The sequence below is a fragment of the Geotrypetes seraphini genome, chromosome 8 (genome assembly GCF_902459505.1).
Source record: "Geotrypetes seraphini chromosome 8, aGeoSer1.1, whole genome shotgun sequence".
In the NCBI taxonomy this organism is placed as follows: Eukaryota; Metazoa; Chordata; class Amphibia; order Gymnophiona; family Dermophiidae; genus Geotrypetes; species Geotrypetes seraphini.
Genome location: NC_047091.1, coordinates 89,738,433 through 89,756,481, shown reverse-complemented (window position 1 = coordinate 89,756,481; position 18,049 = coordinate 89,738,433). Strand labels below are relative to the sequence as shown.

General features: G+C 41.6%; 1 protein-coding gene across 1 annotated transcript in view; it reads right to left on the bottom strand.

Moving 5' to 3' along the window:
• Nucleotides 1–11,145: 11,145 nt before the first annotated feature.
• The window catches only part of LOC117365482, a 45,845-nt gene continuing 38,941 nt past the window's right edge, over nucleotides 11,146–18,049 (bottom strand). Inside the window, exon 7 of the mRNA XM_033955957.1 lies at nucleotides 11,146–11,457. Coding sequence (XP_033811848.1) covers nucleotides 11,307–11,457 — 151 coding nt within the window. The 3' untranslated portion in view covers nucleotides 11,146–11,306. The remainder of the gene's footprint in view (nucleotides 11,458–18,049) is intronic.

Genomic DNA, 18,049 nt, shown 5'->3' with positions numbered 1-18,049 from the left:
GAGGACCTTACAGGGGCTGCAGGGAGAAGCTCAGCTTATTCTAGTAGGTGCTGGGACAAGCAGCAATCAAACAGTTAGCAGATTAAAACCACTTATATTACAAAAATCAGTCCTGAAGAAAAAAAATACAGTGCTAGCTACCTGTCAAAAAACAAAGAGATGAGTAGATCTACTAACCCACATTAATGTGTATTATTGATATTTAGAGTGAATTATTAGTAAATAGGGTCAATGCACAATAATGGGACCTGAGTTAAATATTGTACAATAATGCGGCTAAAAAATCGATTCACAGTCTGGAGATATTATCAAATTTATTCAAGGTGCTTCCAGCAACAGTACCCGACACATTTTGCCAAACAAGGCTGCTTCAAGGGCAATTAACTATGACACTAAAACAAAAAAATGTGTGCAAATTCAATCAGTATCATTAAAAAATACAATCAAAATTTAATAACACCATCTGAATAAAAATAAAAACATGAAAAAACATGAATTAAACTCTATGGAAGGCTGGCTTTACCCAGTTGGGATCAAAAACAGATTCCACAAGAAATGAAAGTCAGCTGATGCAAAAGAGCAGCTTACTCCAAACATGCAATGCTGTCCAAAGAAAAAAACAAAAAAACAAAAGCATGCCCAAACTAAACTAATGATGTTCCAAAGTTTGCTCAATAAAAAAAAGAATCTCTTTAAAGATACAAAGTTGCTTATTTTTAAAACAATGAGCTAAGAAAGCATACTCACAGTCTCCTGATGCCCAGATTCTCTAATGTCACTGTGCATTTAAAGATGACATTAAACCATCATTAAATGCATATATTATACTGCCCGATAATCAAAATGGCTCACCGTGGTCTTTTCTGTGCTTTCTATCAGCCTCCGATTGTACTATGCAAATGTGGTACAACGAGGTCATTAATATTAAAACAGTAGTGCAATGAGGTCATTAATTTTAAAATGAGCTCTCTGGGTGATTATCAAAAAGGAACACCTCTCCATTTACAATGAATCGGGGTCAATATTTACCAGCAGGGTCTAAGCTGTCATAACCTTATTTTCCTGTCAGTGCCTGACCGCTGATTGGCTCAGGCACTCACTGGAAAATAATGCAGCTTAGATCCACCACCATGAATGGCCCCAATTTCTTTCCCACTGCACAGTCCTCAAACAAGCCTGGTGGTCTAGTGGCTCTCCTGCCATTGCCGACCCCCACTGATGCCCCCCGAACCCCATGCAGAAGTTCGGCAGGAAGGAGGCCCTTTCCCTTCTGCTGAGGGTCAGGTAACTCCCATGCTGGGCAAGCTCCTCCCTGGCAACCTCCCACCACACCAAGCCTCCAAGATGAAATCCTGGTGATCTAGTGAGCCATTCTCCCCTCCAAACCACGCCCCCCCCCCCGTACTTTTTATAGAAGATAGACAGGAGGGATGCTCACTCTCTCCTGCTGGCAGGCCTGTCTGTTCAAAATGGCAGGCTTTCCCCTTCCCAGTGCATCCTGGGCCAATTAGGTGTCTGGTTCAATTACGGCCATAGGTTCCTTCCTGGGACATACTCCCCTCCTTTTTTTATTTTTAAGTTTTGAAATTGGTTTTATTGTTTTTAAGATGTTTTTAATTGTTCCTCTAGGACAAAAGGAATTGGTAGTGCTCTGTGTATACCCCTCAAAGAAGATTCACTGGTTGTTAAGAAAAACAGAGAACTGAAATAATAAATGAGACACCTCAGTACGGGCCTAAGTTAAACGTTAGTAGCTTTCATGGCCCCAGGCAGGAAACTCATAGATGACAAGCACCAGGTTTGAATAAACCTAAATATGTTCTGCCCTGTACATCATTTGGTCTCTAAAGTGAATATATATTTAAATAACCACTCAGTGAGAAACTTCTTTGAGGGGTATATACAGGGCACTACCAATTCCTTTTGTCCTATTGGATTATAGTTTTGGTAGTTTTATGTGGAGTTTTTGGATTGCCTTTAATTGTTCCTCAACATTTTTATGGATATTTTTTAGGGCTGTACATCAATTAAAATTTGTAATCGCATGATTAATTGAAATTAAAATTTTTTATTGCATAATTGATCTCATAAAGCACCCCTCACATTTCCTCCTGTATAGTGCAATATATATATAGTGCTCCTCCGCAAATTCGCGGTCGGCGGTTCGCGGTCCCAAAGAATTTTAGCTTCCGTTTTGAAATCTGAATCAGTAGTACATATTCTTCTGGCCCGTACATTAAAGACACCTTGGATTTTCTTTGAAAATTGGAAGAAATTGATCATCTTCCCTCTGAGATGTATTTAGTCACATTGGATGTAGTATCCCTTTATACCAGCATACCTCAAGGGGAGGCTCTGAAGATAGTGGAATCAACTCTTGATGCACGTGATCCATCTAGTAGAGTCCCTACTTCATTCCTGATGGGCTTGGCTGTTTTGGTTCTTATTAAGAATTATTTCAGATTTAACAATGACTTCTACCAACAAAGTCAAGGGGTTGCCTTGGGGACTATGGCAGCCCCCAGTATTGCCAATCTCTTTATGTCCCACTTTGAAGTACAGTTTCTGTATTCCCATTTTTCTTTTTTCGAGCACATTGTTTGTTGGCTGCAGTTTATTGATGACATCTTTTTTATTTGGACTTCAACTGAGGAACAACTAACCATTTCTGTAACTTGGATTAACTCCCTAACCATGTGTTTATGATTCACCTGTACCAGCCACAAACAATACATTACTTTTTTGGATACTACTGTAATGGTACAAGGGGGCAAATATTTTACTAAAGTCCACACAAACCCCTCTGAGTGAAATAATTTTTTGTCTTATTTGAGCTGTCATCCTAAACGCTTAAAAGCAGCCATTCCCATTGCCCAATTTCTACGGGCCAGAAGAATATGTACTACTGATCCGATTTCAAAACGGAAGCTAAAATTCTTGGGGAAAAATTCCTCAAAAGGGGTTACCCTACATCAGTGATTCGAAGGGCTTATCTAAGGGAATGGCATGCCAACCGATACCTTCTACTTACTCAAAGAAGAAAAGAAACATCTCCTAATCAAGTTTGTGTTATTTCTCATTCAAAGTCTGCAGCCATAGCCCGTAGCATACAAAATCATTGGCATGTTCTTCAACTGCACCCAGCATTTACAGATAACCCTTGCGTCGCTTTTACACGTGGTAAGAATTTGTCTGAACATTTAGGGCTCCTTTTACGAAGGTGCGCTAGCGGTTTTAGCGCACGTACCGGATTAGTGCGCGGTAGCCGAAAATCTACCGCCTGCTCAAAAGGAGGCGGTAGCGGCTAGATTGCGCGGCAATTTAGCGCACGCTATTCCGCGCGTTAAGGTCCTAGCGCGCCTTTGTAAAAGGAGCCTTTAGTTGCTTCTGATTTTCATTTGAAACCCTGTCATTTTTCTGACACAGGTTTTCATTCTCCCTGCGGCCATTGTTCCCTGTGTGATACTTCCCACATTGGGGATTCCTGGATCCATCCTACCTCCGGGCAGACTTACAGTCTTAAGTCTACTACGTCTTGTGACTCAAGTTTTGTGATCTATGTGATATCTTGTCCATGCGGTCTTATTTACGTTGGCTGCACAACTCGGGCAGTAAAAGTTAGATTAATTGAGCACCGTAGTTGTTTGAATACAGGTAAACAAGCGGCCCCTATGGTGTCTCATAATCTCACGCACCACTATTCTTTTGCTCAGCTCAAATGGTGTATTTGGATCCATTTCTTTTAATGGAGACAAAGCTACTTACTTGTTAAAGAAGGAAAACTTTTGGATTTTTCATCTTAAGTCATTTCTCTCATTTGGATTGAATGAAAATGCTAACAAGTGTTTTTCTACATAAATCACAAATATCAAAACCATATAATAATGTCAATTTATATGATACTGAGCTTGTGGGCTTTGATTCTAGCCTCCTATGCACCATCACATAATTATACATTTTTCAGCTGTGAGTTCTTTATGGTTGACATACGTCATCACGCTTTTGAATGCGTTGCTGTGGGCGGGGCTCCTAGGTGTTTTTGAGCTCCCCGGACGCCATTGTGCCTTTGCCTTCAGTTCCAGGTGATTGTACCGCTGTTAGTGGAGCGGGGTTGACTGCACTTTCACTCCCAGTTATAGGATCAGTTGTTTTGTCCTTCCAGTACTCCCCACTCCTGAAGAAGACACCAAAATGGGGTCTTGTCGAGTGGAGACATAGTGGCGATATAAATTTATGAACTTGAGAAGATTCAGCTAAGTTGATTGGTCCCCTAGCGTTTTAATTATGATTTTCACTATCCGCGTATGATTTTTTTTTGTGTGATTTGTGCTCGATGAATGGAGACATAGTGGTGATATCAATTTATGAACTTATGAACTTGAGAAGATTCAGCTAAATTGATTGTTTGATTTTTATTATTCATTATTCATACTTGATTTTTTAATGATTTTTTGTGATTGATTTTTGTGGGGATTTCAAACACACCCTACATTCTCCCCCTATGCTGAATGCACATCTGCACTTTATATTTATATATTTATTTAACGGTATCAGCTAAGGGCTCCTTTTACAAAGCCGCGCTAGGGCCTTAATGCACAGAATAGCATGCGCTAAATTGCCACGTGCGCTAACCACTACCACCTCCTTTTGAACAGGCGGTAGATTTTCAGCTAGCACGCTCTAATCCGGTGCAAGCATTAAAAACGCTAACGCACCTTTGTAAAAGGAGCCCTAAATGTTTTGAAATAAGGGTAACCATGATGTACAGGGCAGGGTTTATTTCGATCCTTTGGTCTGGTGCTAGTCACCTATGAACACCTGCTCAGAGCTTTTGGTCATTCATAGGGATAATTAAGCCCATACTTAAATCCCCTTATTTAGTTTCTGAAAATTATAAGCTTAGATTCAAATTGCAGGTGCTATCCTTGTGCTGGGCACAAAAGGGTTTTTGGGGGTTTTTTTGTTGTTTTGTTTTTACTAATTATTTAATTAGAGTTCTATATTTCCAAACATAATTTGTGGAAATTGATATATGTTCCGGTCTTTTCTTTTTTTGGATTATTGCATTGTCTCGTATTTGGGAATGTCACAAACCTCTATATCTCACTTACGATTGATTCAGAACAATGCTGCAAGACTTATATTGATGAGAAATCAAAAAGAACCCACTGCCAGGGAAAAAAACGTAGTAGCCTAAAGCCAATCCCCCCTGCCCCAAAAGGTATAAAGGGTTGGTTTGTGCACTGGTTATATTATATTTAATTCATATAAGGTTAGCCCAGTGATGTTTCACAGTTAATGCCCTTTATTGGGCTATACTTGTGGCAGCTGGAGCTCAAGGGTTCATTCCCTTGCGCAAGCTGTGTGACTGAGGGCTTTCCTTTATAACAATTATTTTTTCTTTCAGTCTTGTTATTTGAGCTATCTCTCCCCTTCACCCTTTATACCTTTTGGGGCAGGGAGGAATTGGCTTTAGACTTATATTGATGGCATGAACCCAATTTATTTGACTAAACATATATAGTATATTCCATTGGTAGACCTGGCAGACATCTTCATGCAAATAAATTGGATCTATCATTTTGTACGATGGTTCATTTATCATCATCTCAGAGGAAAGTCTTTTCTGCGGTAGCTCCGCAACCATGGAACACTCTTCTGATGGAAATTAGGCTAGAATCGCATTACATTTGTTTTTGAAAGTTATTAAAAACTTGGCTGTTCTGTACATATGTATTATCTTCTTAATGATTTTTGTGCTGATTATATTCTAATTAAAATAATTTTCTTTGTTTTATTACTTCTATGCTATTGCGTGATTGTGAACTGTCTTGAGATTTTGGGTATTGATGGTTTACAATAATCATGTGTTAGTATTGGTATGTCCCAGGAAGACCGGACAATGGCTTTGTGGCTCATTAGAATAATACTATTTATGAGGTTGCTTGTAAATAGTGTTACTCATATACTACAGAAGTTAGTAACCTGTGATACTGAGCTTCTGCTGATTCCCTCAGTAAATCAAGGTGTAGTAAATGCCTGATTTTTATCATACCTTGATGATGTCTCCCCTACATTTCTGGGCATAGGACATACTGTTTCAAAACTGTGCACATTTTATTGAGGTAATAAACTACGAACTGGCTTTCGGTTGTTGTTTTTTTGGAACCTGAAGTCTGCAGGCATTTCTAGAATGAGAAATGCCTTTTATTTTGACTAAATCAACATAGTAAATGAATGACAACATATAAAGACCTGAATGATCAATCCAGTCTGCCCTATAATTGCATGCTTTATAATTTCATGATTAAACAAAAATGTCTTTTTTTCTTTGTTATTTTCGGGGCTATAGACCTTAGAAGTCTACCTACTACTGTCCTTAGGTTCCAACTTCTGGAGTTGTCATTGAAGCTCACTCCAGCCTATCCACCTCATAAGTGGGATTCAGACCATGAAAGTCTGCCCATGCATATTCTAATTAGAGATCCTCTGTGTTCATTCCATATTTTTTTTAAATTCCTTCACTGTTTTCCTCTCCACCACCTCCCTCGTGAGGGCATTCCAGGCATCCACTATCCTCTCTGTGAAAAAGAATTTCCTAACATTACTCTTAGGTCTACCACCCTTCAAACTCAAATTATGTCCTCTAGTTTTATCAATTTCCCTTCTCTGGAAAAGATTTGGTTCTATATTAATCTTTTCAAATATTTAAATATTTGTATCATATCAACCCCTATCCCTCCTCTCTTCCAGAGTATATATGCTGAGGTCTTCTAGTCTCTTCTCATACTTCTTTTGGCATAAACCCCCTACCATTTTTGCCACTTTCTTCTGGACCAATCCAAGTCTTCTTATATCATTGGCTAGATATGGACTCCAAAACTGAACACAATACTCCGAGTAAGGCCTCACCAATGACCTGTACAGAGGCATCAACACCTTGTTTCTTCTGCTGGTTATGCCTCTCTCTATACAGCCTAGCATCCTTCTGACTATAGCCACTATTTCCTCGCCTTCAGATCCTCAGACACTATCACCCCAAGGTCCCTCTCCCCATCTGTGCATATCAGCCTCTCACTTCCCAGCACATACATCTCCCTCAGATTTCTACTCCCCAAATACATCACTCTGCACTTCTTTGCATTGAATTGCAATTGCCAGGTATTAGGCCATTCTTCCAACTTTTGCAGATGCTTTTTCATGTTTTCCACTCCCTCTGGTGTGTCCGCTCTGTTGCAAATCTTGGTATCATCTGCAAAAAGGTAACCCTTCAGCAATATCGCTCACAAACATATTGAACAGAATCAGCCCCAGCACTGATCCTAAAGGCACTCTGCTACTCACCTTTCCTTCCTTCAAGCAAATTCCATTAACCACCACCCTCTGATGTCTGTCCGTCAACCATTTTCTAATCCAGATCACCACTTTGGGTCCTAACTTCAGCCAGTTAAGTTTGTTCAAGAACCTCCTATGAGGAACTATGTCAAAGGCTTTGCTGAAATCTAAGTAAATTATATCTAGTACATTTCCTCAATCTAATTCTCTGGTTACCCAGTCAAAGAATTAAATCAGATTTGTTTGGCACAATTTGCCTTCTAGAAATTTCACTACCCTTTCCTTCAGCAATGCTTCCTTTATTTTTCAAATAACCGAAATGAGGCTTACCGACCTGCAGTTTTCTGCTTCATCTCTGCGACCACTTTTATGAAGAAGAACCACATTGGCTATTCTCCAGTCCCATGGAGCCTCTCCTGTCTCCTGGGATTTATTGAACAAATCTTTAAGGGTCCCGCCAGAACTTCTCTGAGCTCCCTCAATATCTTGGTATGGATCCCATCCAATCCCATGGCTTTGTCCACTTTAATTTTTCAAGTTGTTCATAAACATTTTCTTTTGTGAACGCCGGTACCCACTCCATTCTCACATGTAACTTTGCCAGTCAATCACGGTCCTTTTCTAGGATTTTCTTCCGTGAACACGGAAGAGAAGTATTTGTTTAGCAGATTTGCTTTTTCTTCTTCACTCTCCGGTTCATAGGTTCTTTCAGTCTTGTAATTCCATTTTTCATCTTCCTTCTTTCACTAATATACTTGATAAAATTTTTGTCTCTTCTGCCAGATGTTTCTGTCTATTGGCTTTTTCATTTTTATCTGGTATTCGATTCTGTGTTTCTCTTCTTGAGTATTTTTATATTTCATGAACACCAACACCTTTATTTTTTCTGCTACTAGTTTGGAGAACCATATTAGTTTCCTCTTTCTCTTGTTTTTATCTATTTTTCTCACATAAAGGTCAGTAGCCATTTTTATTGCTCCTTTCAGTTTCTCTTATGTCCTCCCATCTTATTAGCTCTTTCTTCCAATGCTTCTCAATTTTACTAAAGTCCACATGTTTGAAATCCAGGGTTATGAGTTTTGTGTGGCTGCCTTCCACTTAAGTTGTTATATAAAATCAAACTGATGATCACTACTGCCCAGGTTGGCACCCATTTAGACATTAGAGACACTTTCTCCATTTGTGAGCATGAGATCCAGTATCACATTTTTCCTCATTGGTTGCATCACCATTTGTCTGAGCCCCTTGAAGGGCAACCACTATCTCGCTACTTCTGTCCAATTCTCCAGAGGAACTTTCCAATCCACATCCAGCAGGTTGAAATCACCCAGCAGGATCTTTATCAATTTGCTGCAATTGAGTCAGACAGAGGTCTGTAGACAACATCCGCATGGATAGAAGTTCCATCTTCTCTTTTCCAAAGTGATCCATATTGCTTTTTCCTTTTCTGAATCATGTCTTTGTGATTGCTACAATATCCAAGTCTGCCTCTAACATCAGGGTTTGGAGATCATGATTTTTGTTACTTAGACTGCAAGCATTTGTGGTCATTGCTTTTCAGCTACTTTTCAATGGCAGTTTCATTATTTTTTTTTGTCTTGTTTTATGTTTAGTCTCACTTCCTGTTGCCTTGCTAAGAAGTGAATTGCTAATATTGTTGTTTATATTGCTATCTTTACTATTGTCACATCTTGTTTTTTGGTGGGGATGGCCACCATAAGTGTCCTGCACACATATGCCACCCCCACCTTCTAGTTTAAACGCCTAGAAACATATTGCCTGAATTATTCAGCAAGGATTCTTTTATCTGCCATAGTAAGATGCAGCCCATCATTACAATATGGTCTCTTGTTTTACCCCTTCCTCCTATGTACCTAAAGCCTTCTTGAGCCATCTATTGAAGTTCTCAGTATTTACCAGTACTCTTTCTTCTCCTTTTCCATAAGTAAGCAGTACTTCTGAAAAAGCTACAGTCTTTACAAAAGATTTTAACCCCTCCCCCAGCTCCCAAAAAGCTTTCTGCGCTACAAGTGGGGTATTGCTGGCTAGGTCATTTGCACAACATCAGCTTTAGAATTCTTAGTTTCTTCTGTAATCATAGGCAGTATTTGTTTGGGACTCCTGGTAGCCGAGGATCCTGGGAGACATGTCACTATTTTACGCTCCTTGACTTGTGTTCCAAGGTTAATGCCTCTGATGATGGAATTCCCTAACAGCAATAATTTTTTATTATCTCATCTTTCATTTGTGTGTCGCGCATACCTATTCAGGCTCTAGGTGACTTACAGAGGGGGTTAGAAGGGGATCAGGGGGAAACTTAAAAGAAGGGCCTTAAGAAAGAGATAGGGGGAGAAGAGAGCGAGAAAAACTCAGTTATCGGAAGGAGTAATCCGTTTCGTCCAGGCTAAGAAGACTTAGGTTCTTTTCTGAAAGAGATGTGTTGGCTCAGCTGTCAAAGAGGAAGGTTTTCAACTTCTTCCGGAATGACGTGTGGTTCATTCCAAACTTTTACTCCCATGAAGGTAAACATGGAGTAAAACATTCGCCTGTAGTGGAGATTTTTTGTAGTGTAGTAGTTTGAGCTTTCTTAATTTTCCTTTTGGGTGCTTTTCTTCTTGAGTTACCTTCACTGGTTCTAGTTCCATCTCAAATCTTTTTTCTTGAGCACTGCAATGCTCTAATGGAGCAAAAGAATTCTATAGGGGCAACAACTGAGAAGGTAGATTTTCTCTGTCACATGTCACATTTATATCTGGATTGTTTTATTCTTTGAGGCAGTTGTGGTAAATTGGCATGATTCTGGGGAGTGATGTAAGATGCTGTAATTGCATCCAATTCCTGCTTAAGCTTACAGTGCAGAGAGGAGGAGAGATACCGGTACTGGCTGACTTCCTACAGGAGAGGCAATTCCTGTAGGTAGTCAGCTGGCGCCTGCGCATCTCCTCCTCGCGACACACTTGGAATCTCACCATGGCACACAGTTTGCGATACACTGTTTTAGAGAATTGCTGTGTTACAAGCACATGTGTTCCTACCAAGGCTTTATCCCAGGAATAAAAGATAAAATGAAGAAGCTACCAAAAATCAATCAAAAAACTTATATATGTGTTATGAGATGCCCTCAGATAAAAAAATCTTAACTAAATATGCAGCAACTAGTAGCTCTAATGCTGTCTCAAAGGTAAACCGAGTCTTTTCGTTCATAGGGCTAATCTCAACAACATGCCAACACACTTAAAACTTCAATGTGCATAATAATCAAATATAACACAGTGCAGAAAACAATTTCACAGAAATTGTCCATATCAAAAAATAGTTTGTACTTATCTGCTCTTTGTTGCCGCCTTCCACAGTGCACGCTGGACCAAACTGATAGTAAAAAAAATCAGCTGTTCAGTAAAATGGAGTTAAAGCAGAGATTGGTGATTCTGGCGAGCACAGTATGTTTAAAACTTAATAAAAAGTGGATATGGTTCTCCTTTAAATCTCTTTGTTGACATTTCAGGCACAAATGTTCAAAAACTGACTTTAGGACAAGCAGAATGCAACTGAAGTTTTGGAAAAGGACTCAGAAAAAAATGTTGATTTAACTAAGAGAAGTAATCTTTTCTTAAGAAATGTTTGAGGTAAACTCTGATTTATCTGAATCTTTTGCACTTATAAATCATTGCAAGTGTCTGATTCAGTATACAAAAGGCTCTCCAAAGACATTTCAATAATATATACATTTTATTACCTACATGAAATACACATATTAGAATTAAATGGCATCTATTCCAGAAATACTCGTAGTTCAAGTCCTGTTATGTGTTCCATTGTGATGTCATCAAGCATTGACAAAACCGCATTTTCATTGGTTAAGTCTGATGAGCTCATAGATGGGATTTCAGATAATCACATTGTTCATGAAACCAACTGAATGAATGTATTATCCAAACATGTTCTATATTTTTCAGTCTGTTCAAAAGTCATTATGCTTGGCATTTGCATGTTTTGATGGAAAAGATGGTGCGGATGTGTCCATTTCTACTCCTGAAGGTGTATGCCTCATATTCCTGGGGAACGCAGCCTGCGGAAGCACCTTCTGCCCAAACCAGGCACTGAGACTTGCTCTGGGAATCCCTGGAAATGAATTGAAAACTCATAGTAAACATCACTGTGGACATAGAAACATGATGGGAGATAAAGGCCAAAATGGCCCATCCAGTCTGCCCATCTGCAGTAACCATTATCTCTTCTTTTCTCTAAGAGACCCCACGTGCCTATCCCACACTTTCTTGAATTCAGACACAGTCTCTGACTCTACCACCTCTTCCAGGAGACTGTTCCACACATCTACCACCCTTTCTGTAAAAACGTATTTCCTTAGATTACTCCTCAGCCTATCACCTCTTAACTTCATCCTATGCTCTCTCATTCCAGAGCTTTTTTTCAAATAAAAGAGACTCGACTCATGCGCATTTACCATATGGATGCCAGAGTTGCATGCTAGCCAGAAATTTTGCAGTGTGGTCAACTTCCTGCCTTGTACTACATTTATTCAGTGAACATCACAAAAACCTCTAAAACATTCCAACCATATAATACAGTAACTTGGTTTGCAAGTGTTTTGCAAGACAAGCAAAACATTTTATTAAATTTTAACTTGATAAACAAGCAATGTCTTGCAATACAAATACATACAGTATACACGCGTCACATCATCACAACTGAGTCAATGATTCTTCTCTCTCTGACGCTCTGGGAGTGTAGTGACTTCTAAATGAACAAGGTCTTGCAATGCAAGTACGTATAATATTTTATATTAAAGTTTTTGGGTTGTGGAACGAATCGTCTGAGTTTCCATTATTTCCAATGGGGAAATTCGCTTTGATATACGAGTGCTTTGGATTACAAGCATGCTTCTGGAACGAATTATGCTTGTAAACCAAGGTTTTACTGTAATTCTAAAAAACGTAATAGTATTCAAAATGGACTCATAATGATGATAACTCATATGAACATTTTAAAATCTTTTTTTAGGATGGAGACCATCATATAAAGGACAGTAAGTCAAACCCAACAAATGAGTAATTTCACTGCAGTAAGGGGTCCTTTTACTAAGGTGCGCTAACCGATTTAGAGCGCGCTAAATCGGTTAGCGCGCCTTAGGAAAAGGACTCCTAAATGAGAACTCTGTGTTTTTATTCAGTTATTGAGGAACTTACTCTTCTGCCTTTAACTACAATTGTAGAGCAAAGCAGTTTGCTATCTATAAAAATTAGTTAAAAGAAAACTACAATATTGCATAGGACAGAGTCAATCATACCCAAGTACATTCAATTGGTCAAACATATAGTTCAAAACAAAAAAAGAACAGTTTTCAGGCCTGGTTCCAATCAAAAGCCTTCAGAGTCTTCCCTTCAGTTAGAAAATGCCTGGCTGAATAGCCAAGTTTCTACAGCGATTTTGAATTGTCCACTGTGGATGGACAAAGGTAAAGAATTCCAAACTGCTGGGGCAAGAAAGAAAAGTGCAGAATGACGTGTTGACTCAAGTCGAGCGTTTCACGGGGATGGTAAAACTAATCGATGATCATCTAATGAACGAAGACTAAGGGAGGGAGTGTATGGAATTGTTAAACAATGAAGATACTCTGGTAAACTGCACCATAGAGCTTTGAATGTGGGAAAGAGATCTTGAACTTAATTTTTGCTCAATAGGAAGCCAATGATTTTCTTTTAATAAAGGGGAGACGTGTGTATCTATTGACCTTACATACTAAACAGATTGCAGAGTTTTGAACAGTTTGTAGTTTATGCACCAAACCATGAGAGCTATTGGCATAAACTATGCTACAGTACTCTTGTTTGGTTGTGAAAAGGGAAAGTACAAGGGTGGTGAATGTACACGAGTCCAATAAACCTCTAACCATGCATACTTGCCTTAGAGTATAAAAGCAAGATTTGCTTAGTGTCACTATTTGTGGGCTGAAGGATAATTCAGAGTCAAATAATATACCAAGGTACCAAAATGTATCCACTTGGGTAATCTTAGAGCCTAATAAATAAAGGTCACTCTCTGGATGTGATAGATGGCCTGAAAACCAGCAGGTCACTGTCTTTTCAGGATTTAAAACAAGTTGATGGTCGAACAGCCAACTAGACATTTTATCAAGGCAATTCTTTATCTCTCGCTCTCTCCATCTGCTTGCACTAACTGAAACCCTCTACCCTGATGACTCTGCTCCTGTCACCATTTCTTTCTCTATAATATCACCAAAATCTGACCCTTCTTCTCTGAGCACACCATCAAAACCCTTATCCACACCTTTATCACCTCTCGCCTAGACTACTGCAACCTGCTTCTCACTGGTCCCCCTTTAAACCACCTCTCTCCCCTTCAATCCATTCAAAATGCTGCTGCACAATTTATATTTTGCCAGAGTCATTACGCTCACATCTTCCCCCACCTCAAGTCTCTTCATTGACTCCCTATCTGTCTCCACATACAGGTCAAATTCCTTTTATTGACCTACAAGTGCATTCACTCTGTAGCTCTCCTCCCTTATCTCTCTATATTCCTCTCCAGAAGCTCCGATTATTGTTCAAGTCTCTCTTGTCTGTGCCCTACTCCTCCACTGCTAACTCCAGACTATGTCCCTTCTCTTTTGCTACACTATTCAAGTCCAGACTAAAAGCCTACTTTTTCGAGGTTACTTTTAACTCTTAATCCCCTCATCCTAAAGCACCTAGTGTAACCTCCTTGTGATCCTGGGCAGGTCACTGGGCACTCCATTGCCCCAGGTGCAAAACTTAGATTGTGAGCCCACTAAGGACAGAAATAATACTTGCATATAATGTGTACAGAGCTAGGTATGCCTAGAAGTGCTATAGAAATGATGAATAGTAGTAGTAGTTGTAAAAAATCAGGATTGACAGATGTAGTAGGATAGAGGAAGAGAATGTCATCTGCATAAATATGAAACAAACGAGTAGTGAATTCTTGTATTAGTAGGGCAAGGGGACTGAGGAACAAGTTGAACAGGATGGTGATAAGGCACAGTTACTTAACGTAACAGGTGTTATCCAGGGACAGCAGGCAGCTATTCTCAACATGTGGGTGATGTCATCCATGGAGCCTGGATGCGGACAGCTTCACAAGCAGCCTTGCTTGAAGAACTTTAGAAAGTTTGACATTGAAAAGACCTTTCATATATCTGGAAACCGCAGAAAGGGGTTTCCCTTCGATAGGCTGATGAAAAGCAGTAATTGCACTGAGATGTTGATTTGAGGTCTGATTGAGACAAATGGAACAGGTAATCCAAAACTGAAGACAAGGAGGTAGATTGAGGCTCCTTGTTATGAATGGTGCACCAAGCAGAAAATCTAGTCCATTTCTGATTGTAGCATTGTCTAGTGGTAGGCTTCCTAGAAGCCTCTAAAATGTCCTGTACAGATTGAGAAAACTGTAGAGTGACAGTTAGGCTGAGAGCTACCAAGCTGTCAGGTGTAGAGTAGAGGTCTGCACGGGAACGGGGATCGCGGGGATCCCGCGGGTCCCGCGGGGATCCCGCGGGTTCCCCCCCTGGCCCACGGGACTCCCACGGGGACGCCCCCTGGCCCACGGGACTCCCACGGGGATGCCCCCCTGACCCACGGGACTCCCACGGGGACGCCCCCTTGCCCACGGGACTCCCACGGGGATGAAAACAACCTACCTAAATTCTGGCGATGCAAGCATGCAGCTTACAAGTCTGGCGTCGCGTCGGGAAATAGCCATGTTGAGCAGTGAGCTCAGCACGTACACAGATAAAAGCCTTGCTTGCTGATTGGTCCGGCGGCCCCGCCCCACCGTGCCGCCGGACCAATCAGCAAGCAAGGCTTTCATCTGTGTACGTGCTGAGCTCACTGCTCAGCATGGCTATTTCCCGACGCGGGCATTAGGCTGTTTTTTGTCATTTCGGGTGGGGGATGGCAGCGGCAGCAGCAGCCTGAAAAAGAAATCATCCTGGCCGGGTTCGGTGTCATGCTCCGGAGCTTCTACAGCCTTCCTATCTCCCTCTCCCTTCTACCTGCGGCTCTCTTCGGCAACTCAGCAGCAACGATCGACACAAGCTTCTGGCGTCGGGGCCTACCCTCTGCGAGTCCCGCTTGTTTCAACTTCCTTTTTCCACAAAGGTGGGACTCGTAGAGGGAAGGCCTCGATGTCGGCAGCTTGTCTTGATCACCGCTGCTGACGAGTTGCTGAAGAGAGCCGCGGAGCAGGGGGGTGTTGCCAGGTGCAGGTAGAAGGGAGAGGGCCAGATGCAGGACTCGTGGGTGAGGGAGGAGAAGAGAGAGAGAAAGAGAGAGGGGAGGGAAACAAAAGGAAATATTTCATACTGGGCTGGGCTGGAGTGGAGGGAGGGTGGAAAGATTCTAGCTACAGGGTGCAGTAACAAAGGAAAAGGGGGGGAAAGCTGAAAATGGAGATTGTGACACAAAGAAGAGAAAGGGTAAGCAGGACCTACTGAATAAGGATAGAGATACAGAGGGGACATGAAGAGGAGGTGAAATAGAGACATAGAAGTAATGCTGAAAAAGTGGGGGGGGGGGAGATAAAGACATTGAAAGGGCAAATGGTGAACATGGCGTAAAGATAAGGACAGAGACAAATGAAGATTCTGAAAAAGTGGTGAGATAGGGATATAGGTGAGATGGACACAAAGAAGGGTGATGCTGGAAAATAGGTGGAATGGTAATTCTGACAGACACAGAAGGGAAATGCTGGATCAAGGAGAGATGGGGCTCAGGCTGGATGGAATGAGGAGAAATGCCTTGTTGGCCCGGAACTTCCTCTCCTACGTCAGAATTGATGTCAGGGAGCGGAATGCTGGTCAGCGCGACGCTTCTGCAGGGAAAGCTTGGGACAGCGGTGGCTTGGGGACTATTCCCCGATGGCGGTGGCAGCAAACCGAGTGGCTTGGGGGAGGGCACGGAGAAAGAAAGAAAGGGGGCAGACAGAGAGACAGAAAGAAGGGGGAACAGGGAGACAGAAAGAAAAAGTTGGGGGAGAGAATGAGGTCTGGAGGAGAGGAAACATACAGGAGGCTGAAAGAAAGGAAGAAAGATTGGATGCACAGTCAGAAGAAGAAAGTGCAACCAGAGACTCATGAAATCACCAAACAGCAAAGATAGGAAAAATGATTTTATTTTCAATTTAGTGATCAAAATGTGTCTGTTTTGAGAATTTATATCTGCTGTCTATATTTTGCACTATGGCTCCCTTTTACTAAACCGCAATATTGTTTTTTAGCGCAGGGAGCCTATGAGCATTGAGAGCAGCGCGAGGCATTCAGCGTAACTCCCTGTGCTAAAACCTACTATTGTGGTTTAGTAAAAAGGGAGGGGGTGTATTTGTCTATTTTTGTATTTTGTTACCGAGGTGACATTGCATAGAGTCATCTGCCTTGGGAAATGTATATGGCAGATATCTTTGTTTTGTGTTCAAAAGAAAAGGAAATGCATTTCTGGTTTTATTTCTACAGTGTTGAAGTACTTGTTGGCCCTTGCTGTGACTGGTGGGGATCCCCAAGCACCGCCAGCAGAGGACCTCCTCTAGAGATGGTCAGAACTCCCCTCCACCAAGCGCAGCAGTCGCTGGCAGCATCCATGAGCCACTGAGGTGCCAGCATCTGTGACTCAGGGACGCTACTGCTGCCTGCCAAGCTTGGCAAAAGGGACCCCAGGCCAACTGCAAAGGAAGTCCTCAGCTGACAGTTTGTGGGTTCTCATCAGCTGAGTATTTATATTTTATATTTACATTAGAGGTTCTGGTAGAAACCCATTTACAAAGTATGTATTCTTCCCAATTAATATTTCCAAATTAATAGTCTCTTTGCTTATTTGTAAATGGGTCTCTACCAGAGCCTTTAATTCAGTAGCATAATTAAATAAAATAACTATTTCTGAAGTTTATAGGGAAGGATGGTGACGGAGGGGATTCCTCGCGGGGACGGGTGGGGACGGAGGGGATTCCTCGCGGGGACGGGTGGGGACGGAGGGGATTCCTCGCGGGGACGGGTGGGGACGGAGGGATTCCTCACGGGGACGGGTGGGGACGGAGGGATTCCTCACGGGGACGGGTGGGGATGGGTGGGATTTTGGCGGGGACGGGTGGGGACGGGTGGGATTTCTGTCCCCGCGCAACTCTCTAGTGTAGAGACTGCAGGGTGGGATGAAGGAGAGACCCTTGACTTTGTGTAAGCAGAGAGGGAAAAACTGGTAGAAGTAATGGCTCCCTGCTGCTGAGCTGAAGTAGAAGGGAGAACCAAGGTCGAGGAGCTATCAGAATCATGGTGGCATGTTCCTGTTTGAGTTTGACAAGTGTCTTGAGTATGAGAGGGAATGGAGGGAACGCATAGAGAAACTGATTCGTCCATTCCAGGAGAAAAGTGTTTTCTCCTCACCGACTGGTGAGGAGAGTATATCCTGGAGCAGAACTGAGGCAGTTTGTTGTTGTGGGAAGACGCAAAGAGATCTATCTGAGGAGTTCCCCACTGAGAAAAAAATGAAGAGGCGAAGAATTGAGTGTCCATTCGTGAGGTTGTAGAAGCTGACTCAATTTGTCCGCCAGACAGTTTTTCTCTCCTTGAATGTAGACAGCTTTCAGGAAGGTGTTGTGAAGGATTTCCCAATTCCAAACCTTCAGAGCTTCCTGGCAAAGAGAGAGAGATCCTGTTCCTCCCTCCTTG